The sequence below is a fragment of the Giraffa tippelskirchi genome, chromosome 2 (assembly GCF_054371585.1).
Source record: "Giraffa tippelskirchi isolate mGirTip1 chromosome 2, T2T-mGirTip1v1.2.pri, whole genome shotgun sequence".
Lineage (NCBI taxonomy): Eukaryota > Metazoa > Chordata > Mammalia > Artiodactyla > Giraffidae > Giraffa > Giraffa tippelskirchi.
Window position 1 is genome coordinate 215242489 of NC_137276.1, and position 16890 is coordinate 215259378.

The following is a 16890-nucleotide window of genomic DNA, read 5'->3' on the forward strand; positions in this document are numbered from 1 at the left end:
TGTACATTCTTGCTAACTATTGTGTTCATAGTTCTAGAACAGTCTCACTATCCTACTAAAGACTGAATAATTGATGAATGAATGATGAAAAAGCAGATGTTGGGATAATCATGGCTAATGATACAGTTGTCCCAAACACTTAAAAAGCACACCTAGGATCCTTCCTTAAATTTACTAGTCATTTAGTGGCTTAGATGAGTTGCAAAGTTTTCTAGTCCTAATTGTTGTTTTCCAATGGCATTTCCAGTACACTTTATAACACCGGACACCAGCCTAGTCTAATAAATTGATTTATAAGTCTTAAAAGCAAGGGAATATACCCCTTGTTTATATGATAATTCTAAATGCTTGTCTAAAGTCCCTGGCCTCACTGTGGGGAGGGGAGTAATATCTCCAATTTTAGATGAAACAATAAAAGAGACCAACTGATTTCCTTTATAATAAAAGTTCTGCAGAACCAAAAATAATTATAAAGAAAAGAGAATCTTAGTATGGTACCAATGCTGTAATGAAGTCTTATGTCCTTTTGAAGGATACTTCATATTTGTATTATTGATACTGTCAATTTAATGCAATCATGAATTTAACTTCCACAATTTGATTTTAGATAATAAATCCTCAATTTTCACCATAAATGTAGAAAACCTTATCATTTTTTCTAGTCAAGTAACATTGTAAAATATTGGCTCAAAATTAAGTAATACTAGACTGAGCTCTGAGGTTAAATAAGAATCAATCAATGGATCTGTTGATCTGTCTATATACCTATCTATCATTATGGCCAGGTTACAGTATATTTATAGTTAAAATTCTGATAAATTGAGAGTTTTCAATTGCAGTGATGGATTATTAGATATGTGATTAGATATGTGATTTTAGAAAATATCATTTCAACTCTGTATAGCTATTATAGAAACAAGGCTTCCCAGGTGACACTAGTGGTAAAGAATCTGCCTGCCAATGCAGGAGATGTAAGAGACGTGGCTTCTATCCCTGGATTGAAAAGATCCCCTGGAGGAATCAACCTGCCTGACTTCAGGCTCTACTACAAAGCCACAGTCATCAAGACAGTATGGTACTGGCACAAAGATAGAAATATAGATCAATGGAACAAAATAGAAAGCCCAGAGATAAACCCACGCACCTATGGACACCTTATCTTCGACAAAGGAGGCAAGAATATTCAATGGAGAAAAGACAATCTCTTTAACAAGTGGTGCTGGGAAAACTGGTCAACCACTTGTAAAAGAATGAAACTAGAACATTTCCTAACACCGTACACAAAAATAAACTCAAAATGGATTAAAGATCTAAATGTAAGACCAGAAACAATAAAACTCCTAGAGGAAAACATAGGCAAAACACTCTCCGACATAAATCACAGCAGGATCCTCCATGACCCACCTCCTAGAATATTGGAAATAAAAGCAAAAATAAACAAATGGGACCTAATTAAAATTAAAAGCTTTTGCACAACAAAGGAAACTATAAACAAGGTGAAAAGACAGCCTTCAGAATGGGAGAAAATAATAGCAAATGAAGCAACAGACAAACAATTAATATCAAAAATATACAAGCAACTTCTGCAGCTGAATTCCCGAAAAATAAACGACCCAATCAAAAAATGGGCCAAAGAACTAAACAGACATTTCTCCAAAGAAGACATACAGATGGCTAACAAACACATGAAAAGATGCTCAACATCACTCATTATTAGAGAAATGCAAATCAAAACCACAATGAGGTATCATTTCACACCAGTCAGAATGGCTGCTATCCAAAAGTCTACAAGCAATAAATGCTGGAGAGGGTGTGGAGAAAAGGGAACCCTCTTACACTGTTGGTGGGAATGCAAACTAGTACAGCCACTATGGAGAACAGTGTGGAGATTCCTTAAAAAACTGGGAATAGAACTGCCATATGACCCAGCAATCCCACTGCTGGGCATATACACCGAGGAAACCAGAATTGAAAGAGACGCGTGTACCCCAATGTTCATCGCAGCACTGTTTACAGTAGCCAGGACATGGAAGCAACCTAGATGTCCATCAGCAGACGAATGGATAAGGAAGCTGTGGTACATATACACAATGGAATATTACTCAGCCATTAAAAAAATACATTTGAATCGGTTCTACTGAGATGGATGAAACTGGAGCCCATTATACAGAGTGAAGTAAGCCAGAAAGAAAAACAACAATACAGTATACTAATGCATATATATGGAATTTGAAAGATGGTAACAATAACCCTATATGCGAGACAGAATAAGAGACACAGATGCATGGAACAATTTTATGGACTCTGAGGGAGAAGGTGAGGGTGGGACGTTCTGGGAGAATAGCATTGAAACATGTATATTATCATATGTGAAACAGAACACCATTCCATGTTCGATGCATGAGACAAGGGCTCAGGGCCGGGGCAATGGGATGATCCAGAAGGATGGGATGGGGAGGGAGGTGGGTGGGGGGTCCAGGAGGGGGAGCACATGTAAACCCATGGCTGATTCATGTCAATGTATGGCAAAAACTATTGCAATGTTGTGAAGTGATTGGCCCCCAACTAAAATAAATAAATTTATAAAAAAAAAATAAAAATAAAAAGGAGAAATGCAAAAAAAAAAAAAAAAAAAAAAAATCCCCTGGAGAAGGAAATGGCCACCCACTCCAGTATTCTTGCTTGGAAAATTCCATGGACAGAGGAGCCTGACAGACTACAGGCCATGAGTTGCAAAGAATCGGAAACAACTGAGCAACACACACACACATTATAGAAATACTTTCTCTTTAATACTAATTAACTTTTGTTAAGTGGTTATGATTCTTAATGCCCTTGAATGCATAATTTACTCAGTTTTCCTCATTGTTTCCTCATAAAAGTGGACAGAGGCAGCTGCTACCCTTGTTTCTGTAATAGAGGTGAAGGACAGTAGCAGAGAGATCTCCGTTTCAGCACCTAACTTGTGTTCAGATTGTTAACACACAGCATGGCTGAATGTTTGCATTGTTAAAAATATCTTAATCCATAAATTATTTCAATTATGATTACTGTCATAGTCATAGTATTTTTTTTCAAATAAACAGTAATTCAAATATCATGTTGTCCAAAACATTTATTTTAGAAAAAGAATCAGGATTTAACTGCAGAATGTTCAAGAAGAGGATATTATTTTTTATTTTCTTATTCTAGTAACCTATTTAAAGGTAATAATTTTTGTTGCATGTTGTTCCATTATAAGTCTAAAACATAGTGTTAAAAATGATGGTTAAAATTTTAATCTATTTAAAAAATCCAGATTTTATTTTTAACACACCTCCTCCCACGTGCCCCAAACAATAGTCTCCGGTAATTATTTTAATGGACATATTAAGCTTTTTCTATATATAGTATTTTATAGTCCCTATTTACATAATTATTAATAATCAACAAAGTGGGTAAACAGCAATTAATATATGTGAAATTTTAAAAAATCTTAATGGAGGTGAATTATCATTTGAATCATCAAGTATTAGTTATGAATCATCACTCTTCAGCAAATTTAAAAAGCATTAAATATTTAGTGGGAAAAAAACCTTAGAAATAACTTCATCTATATATAGCTTAATTTATCCCAGTGGAAGAGGAACTATCCTTTTTTGATTTTAATAAACCCACCTACTCCATTTCAAGATAAATTATTTTTTTAAAGATCACAACTTTAGTGCATGGGTATTTACAAAATATGTTTGTATTGACTTTGCAGAAAGATAAAGAAGACCAATGGCTAGAGAAAAAAGTGCAAGGAAATAAAGACCACATTATTTTGGAGCATCTACAGTGGACAATGGGATATGAAGTTCAAATTACAGCTGCCAATAGATTGGGATATTCAGAACCAACAGTCTATGAATTCAGCATGCCGCCTAAGCCCAACATTATTAAAGGTAAGCAAACCATGTGCCTTCGTAGGCTAAAAAGAAATACGGGAGTGTCTTTTATAACACTTCTGGATTTTTTTCTTGATATTGAAAACATAATTTTATAGCAGAAGGTATACATTCTAGATTTTAGTCATGGTTATTTACATGTCTTAATCATGATTTCTCAATTGCTGTTGCCAGAAAGATTGGTTCATTTGTAAATGCACTTTGAAAATTTTAGACTTTAGTGGTTGAAGTGGTAGAGAGAGAATGAGCAGAAGGGGAGGTTGGAGGGTAAAAGAAACTGTTGAAAATCAACATGAAAAATATTCTTTGAGCCCAGAAAAAGCTTTTATAAAGGAGAAAACTTCTCTGCCAAACACATGGGACCCAGTCCTGCACTTATGAGATGTGGCCAAAGATAATGATGAGCCCATTCATGCCTGACCAAGCAAGTTGTGTTTGGAAAGATAAACTCTGTGACACAATGAGGCAGAAACAACCACAGATACCCCTTAGAAAGAACAGTGAATAGAGTTTCAAAGAAGCTCAAAATGTTTTAGGCCACTCATCATTGGTAGCCACAGAACACTGGTGACTACTTTAAATAGGTAATAGTGCTTACATCAATTTATGCTAGTGATATCATCAAAATCTGTAGAAGATATATCAAAAATTTTTTTCAGATACATGCTATAAAGGTGAATATGCAAGAATTTGTCTTGACTCAGTTAACTCTGTCAATGACTTGTTATATTGGTCATATTTTAATATTAATTGTTCCTTCACATATTATATTTAATGTTAAATTTTATACATACATGTATATATACACATATATTTTTATATATCAATGAGACATCAGAACTGCATATTCATAAACATGACTTATTTAAGTCATATTATAATCGAGTATCAGTATTATTGCATAATATTTTTGAGGCTAGAAAATATAAAATTTGTCAGTTTAGTCATGTTATTTAATCCTCTTATAATTTCAAATTAATGTTAATTTAATTGGTATGACCTAACTGAAAGCAGATTTATAGAATAATCTTTCTATTAAGAAGTAACTACTATTGCTTAGTTTAAAGTTAATTTATATCATAGCTTTGTATTACATAATTAATAAGTATTTCCAATTATAACTTGAAATTAGGAAGTTGAAAGTATCTAAAAATAATATGGATAGCTGGATATCTTATATTGTAGCAGCACTTTTTATAATTTACAAAGTACTTCTGCGTTTATGACCTCATTTTATTCCTGAATCTGAGGTGAGCAAGGAAGAGCTATCCTCATTTTACAGATAAAGTTTTGAGAAGTTAAAGTATTTGTTCAAGATCAGAGCTACTTTAAATCATATGACAAATTCCATGTCCTTATAAGATGATATACCTAAATAAGAAGAATGTTTGAATGAACTATCAAGTTTGTTGTTTCTGTGAGTTTTAAACATCAATAACTGCTTCTACAGTTAAAAGGAATTACATTTGTAGTAATTATCCTCTATGAAGATATCAGACCATGATATAAATATGATTCTTAATCTGAGTCAGAATCTTCAAAGGAAGATTGCAAGAGTGAAATTCATCCTCGTACATCTTTAATTTTGCTCATATACTTGGAGAGAATAATTACTTTTATCAAGATAAAAATGAATATTTTATTAAATGAAAGGCAGTATTTTGGTTATATTTTATAGATAAAACACAAACTGTAAAAAAATAAATAAATAGATTTCAGGCAGGTTACATTATATTCCCAGAGTTCTTGCTATGCTATTTTATAAGATACTGTTGTTAATAAAATGGATAGTACGTATTAACCAAAAAGTAAATAAAGACAGACTATATATGTGTGTGTATATATATATATGTGTGTGTGTGTACGTATATGTAACATATATATATCTGGCACAGAAATAAGTAAAGTATGCTATGATGCATTTACTATAAAAACTTTTATTTCTATTTTGGAAAGTCAGTTTGCAAGCATTGCCTAGAAGGAAAACAATTTATAGTTTGAACTTTGCTCATGTCATTTAGCTTCTCTTGATGCGTATTTCCTAATCTCTATACTAGTTTCTTGTTCTGCAATGTTAAGATTTATTCATTCATTCATTCCAGGTATTTATTAGGGCCTTGCTTTGTGAAAAGTACTGTGATGTACAGAGAAATGATCTGTGAAAAGTATGAAACTGGCTCCTGTACTCAATGACTGTACAATCTAGAGGGAAGATAGACATAAACCAAGAGTTAGAATTACCACCATGTAATTACAACTAAGATATACAGGTGCAATATGCTGCCAGGAGATCCTTTGGCAAGTGTAGCTAGTTTATAGAGTTAGATGAGGGTTAAGAAAGGATTCCCTTGGAAAGTGATTTTCTGAAAGAAACTTGTAGAGAGTGAGCCTTTCAGGGAAAGATAGAAGTTTCTGAAGGGAAAAAAAAAAAAAGAAGAAGAAGAATTTGATTTGCTTTAAGATCTAGAAAAAGCATGGATGGAAAAGAACCTGGAGGTGTGTGTACAAAAATAAGGATTCAGAGCGACCTGTGATCTATATAATCCAAAATCTTCTGAAAACCATGTGAATAATTTTAAAACAGATCTTGAAAGTCATAAGAAATCATCTGAAGCAGGGAAATTATATGAACATATAGACATTTTAGACAGATTAATCTTGTTCATCTTGGTAGAAGCAAGAGATGGATGAACATGAATGCTTTAAAAAAAATGTGGTTACAGTAAAAAAAAAAAAAGAAAAGAAATGAAAACATTGAATAAATTCCAGGCACACTTTAGATCTACACTAACCTGCCTATTTAACAGAGTGGATTCAGTAGATATTGATGATTTTGAGTTTCTTGCTTGGGCAACTCTAGTGTTGTTGGTATCATTTCTGCAGGTAAAAAATCTTATAAACAGAGCAGGATTTTTTGAATAAAAATCAAACAGAAGATCAGTTCAACATTCATTAAGTTTAAAATGTCAAATAGATGTTAGATAGGTGTGTATGGAGATGAGAAGACAGCCACAACTTGGAAACATACACTATGATGTTGTCAGCCTTAATAGTGACTGGTATTTAGGCCTGTGTGGGGATAAAACCACATGGTGAGTAATGTCTATGCTCTATGAAAAATAACTGATGTCTGTGATACTCATAAGTGCTTCCCAGTACCTAGAAGGGTGTCTGGTACAGCATCAGTATTCACGGGGTGCTTGTTGAGTTATTGAAGAATAATAAGAGTGTTAAGAACTGCATCCCAGGGAACTGTAATATACGTGAAGAGGAAAGCAGCCCCACCCACCCCCAATGAGACTAAGATGTCATAGAGTTCCTGGAAAAACACAAGGCTGTAATATCTTGGAAGTTAAGAGTCAGTCATATTTCCAGAAGAAAAGTTATCAATCACATTTGCCCCTCCAGAAGCTGCTGAGAGGTTAACGAAACTCAGTTGAAAGAGATGTGAAGTCTGTTTACAGCTGTGCTGAAATTTGGGGGATTGAAATTAGGTGGAAATGGGCTGAGGATTGTATGGGAAGTTAGCAGGTGTAGACTCCATGTTAATTTAAGGGTTTCAAGAAGTTTTGTATGAAGGTGAGCAGAGGAGGGGAAATGTCAGTGTTAGAAGGACTTTTATGATGAAAAGACTAGAGCGTGTTACACAGCTGATGAAACAGATCTATCAGTCAAGGAAAAATCAGACATACAGATGTACAGACAAAATTATCTGAAAAGGTAGGAGATAGAATCCATTCGCTCTAAACTGTACAGCTGATACAGCAGCTTACTGGAAAAGGGGAAACAATAAAAGATTATCTATAAATATGTCACAAAATAATGTATAATTTTCGTGACTGAATCCAGAGACTACCAAGTTCTCGTGGAAAGACAGATAAAAGATATACTCTTAGAGTTCAAGAATTGTTTGATTTAGCTCTAGGAGGATTCTTGGGTCAATTTTAGAAGCTGTGATGGTTGATGGTAGATTGGGGAGCCTCTAAACCAACAAAATACTATAGAGTTAAAATTATGTATCAGCAAAATAGGAAAAAATATATTTATATACTTTCAGCATAATTACTCACATAATTTTAGTCCATTTTAAAACACTCATTATAAATTCAAGCATTTTAAATTATTTATATAAAGTAAACTAGCAAATCTTGTCTTATATAATTGGAAAAATATATGAAATTTAGAAGTTAATTTAGTTTTAATTTATATTTTAAATAGCATGCATTATAGACTGTCAAAATAAAGTGTACAGACTTTGAGTTAAAAAAATCATTACTTATGTACATTCAGATATATTTAACTCTTTGAGTAAAGCAACAAGCTAAATCTAGAGTATGTTTATTTGTTTGAACTGAGGGACTATTTTTTAACAATAGGCTTACCTTACATTCTATTCATAATAGTGGCTTTTCAATGTATGTATTTTAGTGGACACTGCATCTCTCCATAGTTTATGGTTCAGATTTTAAAAATGTTTTATGATTAGTGATATTTTCCTATTCTCACTTGTTAAATATGTGTTTATTTTGAATGTTGTGTCCCTTGATTCACATAAAAAGAGTATGCAAAGTAACAACCACAATCAGTTTGGGGTATTCATACAGCATGATTCTATCTCATTTTATTTTATAAACAGTGAAAATATTGGGTAGTGATGACAAATTGCTCTTGTAAAACTGACTACGAAACCATCTATGGAACTAGAGACTGATAAAATGATATTTATTGATTTCCTCTGTAATTTCAATGGCTAAAAATATTCCTAACCTGCTAGAATGACTATAATATAATGCCTTAAAAAATTCTTGGTGATAAAACTCCTCTGAAAAAAGTTTTCACAATTTCTTTTGGCTTTACAACATGTTTAATATTTTTTGTTTTAGCCAAAAAACCCCAAAGCCAAAAACCACCTTAGTATCTTTTAGCAACTGCTTCCTTTTTCTTTTCTTATGAATTGAGGGCATGTTTAATATTTACATTGACTCAATAATTTGGTGACACATAATTCCATCCGTATGAAGAAGTGACATAAATTATCATCAGTAAATATATTGCTAACAATTTTCAGTTAGTTTTTATTATAATCAACTTTTTGATTATGCATATAATGAACTATAGAGTAAAATTTTTTTGATGGCATTCAATTCTACTTTCAACAAGACTAGTGTATATTTCATCTTCAAATAACATGAACAGAAAATGAAATATTCAAGTTTATGACAAATACTAAAATGTTTTCTTAAGGTTATGATTGTTTTAGAATAAAAAGAAATTCTAAAATAATGGTGAGATTGAAGTTCAATTAATGGGGAAGAACTTCATTTTAACAATGTGGAAATCTCAGCCAAATCTACACACTAATGATACATTCAAGATAATATTTATTTGGTTTACACATAATATAAAAGTAAATTTCTGTAAATTATTTTCATTATTTTTATTTCTCAAAATTATATTAGATGAACAACAATAACATATGTGTCGAGTGTACCTATGGACAGTTGAGTTAATGTTCCTCACTTCTATTCTTTAGCAAATTTTCACTGTATGAACTTATACTTTTAATTATATTTCTTGGCACTTCATTCATTACTAAAATATAACTATTTTATTAAATGTGTTTTCTAAGAAAATATGATAGCAAAAGAAGTACTATTAGCAAACGTAATAGAATATGATGATCTCGTATTTAAGTAACTGCGAATTTACTAGTGGAACCGTAGACTCACTGGTGACCTTTTTCTAATCAGTTGTATCTTCAGTAAAAAATATTTACAATGTTCACATTTGAGAAATCAATGATATAACTAATGTCTACGTTATGTGAAATAAACATTATTAATATTGAGCCTCAGTTATATTTTTAATATATGACAAATATTTAGAAGCATTTTATAATAGATTTTTTATTCTTTGTCTTATATCAAAATATTTTTTGTAGGTAATTGGTAGTAGATTTGTGTACATCTTGTATTAATTATTTTCTCCTTTTTTCTTTCCTACTGTCACTTTTTTCTTTCCCTTTGTTTTCATGTTTGTAACTCTACTCTTTTTCCTTAATTATTTTTTCTTGTTCTACTTCAAAAATAATTTTCATCATACAGATAAATGCTGTGAAGCGAATAAAGGCGAAAATGGAAGCCAGTCATGGCAGCTGAATGCTGCTGTGTTTTCTTTCATTATAGTCATAAGTTTGTCTTGCGTGTTATAATGTTGTTGCTATATCATATATTTCCTTTTTTGCCCTGAAAACTTACAAGCCTAATCTAAAATTGCAATAAAATATTTTCAAAAGTCCAACTAAATATGCATGTGTCCTCACCCACAAATAGTGAGCCTTTTTTCCCTGTCCCAAATTGTTGACCTTTAAAGTAGATAATTTGTCAGGAAATCACAGAAGGACATTGAACCAAGATTGTTTCTTCCAAGTACTAGTTCACAGAGTAACTTGCTTCATTCTCAACTTTTTTTTTAATTTCTAAAGTTGGCCTTGTTAAATATCATGTCACTTTCATTTGAACTTAAAAATGAATGTGCTAGTCACTCAGCTATGTCTGACTCTTTGTGACCCCATGATCTGTAGCCCACCAGGCTCCTCTGTCCATGACATTTTTCAGGCAAGGATACCGGACTGGGTAGCCATTCCCTTTTCCAAGAGGTCTTTCTAACCCAGAGGTCGAACCCTGGTCTCCTGCTTTGCAGGCGGACACTTTACCATCTGTCTGAGCCACCACAGAAGTCCATTTGGAACTTAAGCATTTGCTAGATCTAATCTTCTTTCATCTGATTATTTTACAAATATAACTCAATATCCATGGCCAAATATTGTATAAATAGAAATTTTGTGATGTAGAATTGTGGCTCTTTTCATATTGATTTGAATGTTATTCCTTTAAATGTAGGTTTAGAACTTTATAAACATAATATTTCATAGTGTTTACCATTTATATAAAATATAAACCTGATAACTTTTATTACATTAGATGTGTATATCATATGTGCTGCCTGATTTTCCTCTTATTGACATAAAATATCATAAGGAATTAAAGTGAACCAGATTTATTTCTTCAATTTGAATACCAAAAATCTAGACTTTTAGTTTTCTTTAAGTAAAACTACCTTTCCGCAATTGTCCCAAAGTAATAGTAAGTTGAAATTGATCATATTTAAAAAGTTGCACCCTGTGTATTAGATTTGAATTGCGTTTTGAGGTAACATCAAGTACCCACGTTCTAACATAAAATCTTACTACTTTTTCCTGGAAACCTGAATCAGTTTCTTTGCAAGATCAGAGGGAAGTAAATGTTTTAGCCACTACTTTCCAGAAGATTAAATTGATATGAGGACGTGTTACAAGATTCCAGCACTCAGAGGAGGCTGGATTTGATGGAGTGGCATGAGTAATGATTTTTATTTTCACATTTCATTTATTACAAAATGAGAAAAAATATTTTATGTTTTTTACTCCCAGCTATACTCTAGCAAGTAATTCTTACTATGTATTCAAGACAATAAGGAGGAAATCAAATTTACATATTAACAAAAATGACAGTGGCTCACATGGTAAATCAAATGATTGATTTCTGGGCTTTGAGATTCATTCATCAAAAAAAATTTGTTGTATTTATTGTTTTTTATGTCTTCAATGAAATACCTACAGGATCCTATCATGTAAGATGTAAAGGTGGGCAAACCTTTGGTAGTCTGTTTTCTGTAATTAATCTTTCCAAACTCTTTGCTGTCCACTGCTATACTTCTTTCTTCTGAGCTAACAACAAACCTAAAGAATGCAGAAGTGACCCATTTACAGATTAAACACACTACTTTCTCCCCTGCTGAGACAAAGGGATTTCCTCCTACCAATTCATGCAGTGTGGGGATTTAACCTCTTTACTGGAAATGTTCTAGTTTTAAAATTAAAATAACCAGTGTTTCTGTGTATTAAAGAACTAACTATAATTTCATACTACACTCTATGATTTCCTCTCACATTCCATGGATTTGGATAAGACTTGCAGATGTGTTGACTACTGATATGTAACAAGTGCTAGGAAAGAAAGGAGTTCCAGTAACACTTGCATGAACAATTTTTTTCCATTTGTTATAACCCGACTGGATCTTGCCAATATTATAAATATTTCCATAAGAAAGTCATAGGCATTATCTTGATATAGTACATGATTACAAAATACTTTTGTGGAGAACAAGTAATATGTCTTTAGTAAGATAATAGAGTTGATTTTTTTTGAAATTTTATCATCTATAATTCAAAGTCACCAACAATGATATGAAGAACACTCAGTCAAGCTTACATGATACTTATACTGACATTTGGACAGGTCAGAAAAGAACCGAAAATTAAAATTCTAGTATCTTAGCAAAATTACTTACACTTAACGAGTTGTTCATTTATGTTTTTTAAACATCTAAGTACAAGTCAAGATATTAATCCTAAAATTAATAAGCTATTTATTATTTGGCCAAATATCTATTCTTAGATGAACAGTTATTTTACAGTTCTAAGACATGCATAAGTTGAAAAAATATTCTCAAGACATCTTAAAACTTAAACCCTGTGCTTTGCCTTATGTCTGTAAGAAATAGGAGAGCACAAAACTATAAGCAATGCAGCCACTGCATTTCAAAAAGTGAACCCTTAGAGAGTATAAGTTACCTTGTCAGATTGTTATTTTACATTGTAATAAATGTAAGTGTCGTTGAATTATATTTTTTATTACTTAGTTTTCCTTTTGTTATGTACAACCATCAAGTCTAACTGACAGTATGTTTTGTCTAATTAAAATCTGCTGTAGATCTAAGGAAATGTGATTATTGGTAAGCAAGACATAAAAATTCTCCTATCATCCTTTTTTTTTTTTATCCAGTGGATTTTTAAATAAAATTATGTGCCTAAATGTATAAATATGAACTTGTGTGTAAGGTGAGTTTTATATTATTCATTATATATAATCAGAAATATGTACCTATGTTCATAGTTGTATGTATTGTATCATCAAATGTTAGATCGTTTTAAAAGTTTGCTTAGACCATATTATACCAGTTATATAAAGTTCGGTTGATTTGCTTATGTGTAGTTACCATTATTTGCACGTGGAGCATCCTGATTAATTTTTTATGTAAACTTGAAATCATTTTTCTTCTTCTAACCCTTTCCAAGTTTATCTTCTTTTATCCATTTATCATTTATCCCTACTGGTCTCTCAACCCCAATTCAAGCTCTATTTATCAGATAGCTCTAAAGCCCATCAAACTACATTTCAGACATGCTAACAGATTATGCCTAGGAGGCAGCAATAAAAGCTTCTTTCCTATGATAAATATTGTCTTACATGGGAGAACTTTAAATTAATGTTTAATTTTGGCTTTTCTGTTCTAATACTATTATTTATTGAGAATAAAAACATTTTATAAACTCTACCCATATTTTTTTCCAAACTATCATGCAAGTGTACTTATGTACTTATGTGTATTCTTTGCTGGTAGACATGAACAAGATTGAAACTCTTAATGACTTCATTTTCCTTAAGTATTTTTTTTATTAGCTTAAAGTATCTCAAGTGTTTAACAATGATGAATAAATAACTAAATTCTAGAGATTGGATTAAACATATTATATATATGTCAATTATGTAAAAACAATTGCACAAATTGCACATAATTTTGACTCTGGGTTTTCAGCATTTCTTTTTAAATTAATAATTAAATTACAACTATGTGTAGTAGTTCATAGGTTATACAATTTGGAGATGATTATACAACTCATATTTTCTATTTAATAATTCCCATTAATTATATTTAATTTAAATTAAAACTTAAGTAAGGAAAATTCAACAATGTTTTTTAATCTGAACAGGTGGATTATGATTATTCATTTATATTGAACAAACTATAATATTTGAGGAAGAACTAGGCCATGAACTTTTAGATCTGGATAGGTACTTTCAGATATATGAAAAGCATTTTTTTATTCATGATACACCTACACTAAGAATGAAAGAATACAATTTTTAGATTACAAATGATCTTAACAATTCAAGATGAATATTTGAATCACTAATGCAGTAGGTAAATATGTTTGTACCTACCTTTTAAAAATAACTAATATTATGTATATTTTCAGTTTATAGCATTTAAGCAATATCTCTAGTCATAAAATTATCTAAAACTCTCCAACTATTTGTTTTTGATTATAATATTAGCAGCATTAAGAGTTTTAAATAAATAACCTCTTAGGACACTACCTAAATTAAATATTGTCATTTACATATTTCATAGCCCTTATATATTAGAATTTCATTTACTGAATAAAGATACTGGATGAAAAAGTTCATACCTAAATTTGACATTTTGTGTATTTTATTATGGCTCAAATCTGCGAGACATAATGTATTATCCTTTAACCCACTTTTGAATAAGTACAAATCAAGTAAGCTTTCTCTTACTTGATTTTATTTCCTTTCTTTCTTCCTTCTAAATTTTTCTTTATACTATTCTCTGTCTCCCTTCCTCCCTTCCCTCCTACTCTCTCTCTTTCCCTCTCAATTTCTGGCCATGAATAAATAAGATGCAGTTCTTCTGTTCCTTTTCTGTTAATTGCTGTTAAATTTTTAAATTTCAGAATTTGTGGTATATGTATATGTCATAAAACCTTCAACAAAGTTAATGCATTGAATGGGTAGCTTAAATTTATTTTCAAATGATTGGAGATATGAATATTCTACAAATTGCCCTGAAATGATTTCAATATAAATTGAAATTGGTAAAAAGTCTATATTTAAATCAGCTGATTATGTCAATAAAAAATGAAGTATTTAATCACTATTAATACTTGATAATCTTAGAATTCAGGAGATATTAACAGTAAATATTAGATCTTAACTAAAGGGAAAAAGTTTCAAACATCTAATTAACATATTTTATGTCCAATTACTATCTAAACTAGAATAATTTTCTAGGGTTAACATCGTTAATTTTTTTTAATTATTTATTTCTAGTTGAAAGATATTGCTTTACAATATTGTGTTGGTTTCTGCCATACATCAACATGAATCAGCCATATGATTTATGCTGATATATGTAGTATCTCTTTTTACTACATGGTGCTTAAAAATTTGATATAACACATAATGATTATAAAAGTAAATAACATCTCAGTATTTTGCTAGGAGAATGGATTCAATCTAATTTAATTGTTCTGAAATAAATCATAAATGAGGATCTAATATTAATGCTTTATTTTCCAAACACCTTTAGCTTCTTTATCTTCCCTAAGATTATGAATCAGATAAAGATCTCTGGTAATCATCCTCCCCTCCCTCATGGTTATTAACTAATTAGTTGGAAGCCTAAAATACCTGTCCTTAAATGTTACAGAAAGAGTGGATTATTCTATAATATCAGTTTTTAGCTACCAGTTAGCAAAATCAAAAAACAAAATAGCCAAGGAAAACACATATGTTCAAAAGTTCTATTAGTGTATCTGAGGTGATTTGAACTGCAACTGATGTCCTCATGCCTTTGTTGTATAGTATTATTCCACATACTTTTTAAAGATATACTCATTCAAGTGTAATTAAATTTTAAGTATGAACTAATCCAATGTTGGTTGTATTAAGCCTAGATACATTGTAAAATTTCTTATTTGTGTATATTCAAATTGAATTTAGTTATTCTTTATCACTCCATTTTTAAGTAATGGAAATATAAACTGGAAACATTGCATAATATTCAGAGATAACATAATTTTTAAATTATGCCGTATTTATCTGTGTACTAAATGGGCACTGTGAAATAAATCTCTAGTAAATCATTTTTTTTTCCTAAAAAGTAAGAAATTGAAAATTACTGTTTTAAAGAACATCCGTAATTCATGAACTTCTTTCAAGAATACTTTTATCTCACATCTTAACATTGATTTTATATGTAACAGTTCTGTTTTAAAGTGACTATTTCTGATCATTTTAATTGCATTTGTTTCCATCATAGCTTATTTTCTTAAAATAAAATGTATGTTATATATGTATTGTCCTCAATATCATCTCTTATTTAAAACCCGTGACATAATATCCAGCACTATGTGTAATTCTATGCATGAGTTTCATAGTATATTAAATGTCATTTTATTTTCTGTACTTCTGTGTCTCCATTGTTGTAATAAAGAAAACTGAGGAAAACCTTTGCTATATGTGTTTTCTTTATTACTGGTACAAACCTTTTCTGTCTTGTGTGTTTTCATTTCTAACTTGATCAGATTCAATGTCTCAATGTAATAAATGTATGGTTAGACATGCATATATATTTCTCTTTTACAAACAGTCAATTGTTGCATTGCCAGTTAAAAATTAAATAGTGTAGAAATTAGAAAAGGGAAAACACTCATTTTCAAGATTTGCATTATTTTAAGGCATGCTTAATCTTCCTTTATCCAGAACAGCCTTCTCTCAAATATATGTCTTAAAATAAAGACCACTCATTAAAATGTTTGCATACATTTTAAAATGAAAATTATAATATCTATATTTTGTTACAATGCTGAACTTCCTTCAGTTGATAAACTAGTTATAGAGAGTTTTATATATTGGGAGAGAGAAAGAGGTAAGCTGATTTTTTAATTTTTTTCTGTTCTTGTTTTTATTTTTCCTGAAGCTCCTTAAAAATGATATGGTATCAAATGGGAAGTATCTGGGGATATTTGAACATTTTCATAGTGACTGTCACAGTAATTTTATATTACCTGGTTAGATTTATGTTACTTTATTTTGAGGGGCTACTGTGAGGAAACTAAAGAGATTTGAGCAAATATATTCCAGCATTCTAATCAAACACCATTATCTTATTATAGTAACAATCTGAGGATCTGAAAAGAACAACTAATCATTGACATAGTCAAGTTACTCATATTCTGTTTTCCTAGTATGTTTGTTTTATCAAATTACACTGA

At 30.9% G+C, this 16890-nt stretch overlaps 1 protein-coding gene across 2 annotated transcripts in view; it reads left to right on the top strand.

Annotated features, from left to right (window-relative positions):
* NCAM2 (neural cell adhesion molecule 2) overlaps window positions 1-16890 on the top strand; it is a 522399-nt gene that overhangs the window by 474462 nt on the left and 31047 nt on the right. The window contains exons 15-16 of one of the 2 annotated variants that reach the window (XM_081573615.1): window positions 3746-3926; window positions 10034-12852. In XM_081573615.1, the coding sequence (XP_081429741.1) occupies window positions 3746-3926; window positions 10034-10140 (288 nt within the window). In that variant the 3' untranslated portion in view covers window positions 10141-12852. Of the gene's footprint in view, window positions 1-3745; window positions 3927-10033; window positions 12853-16890 lie in introns of those variants that run through there. The other variant, XM_081573614.1, reaches the window with a different exon arrangement.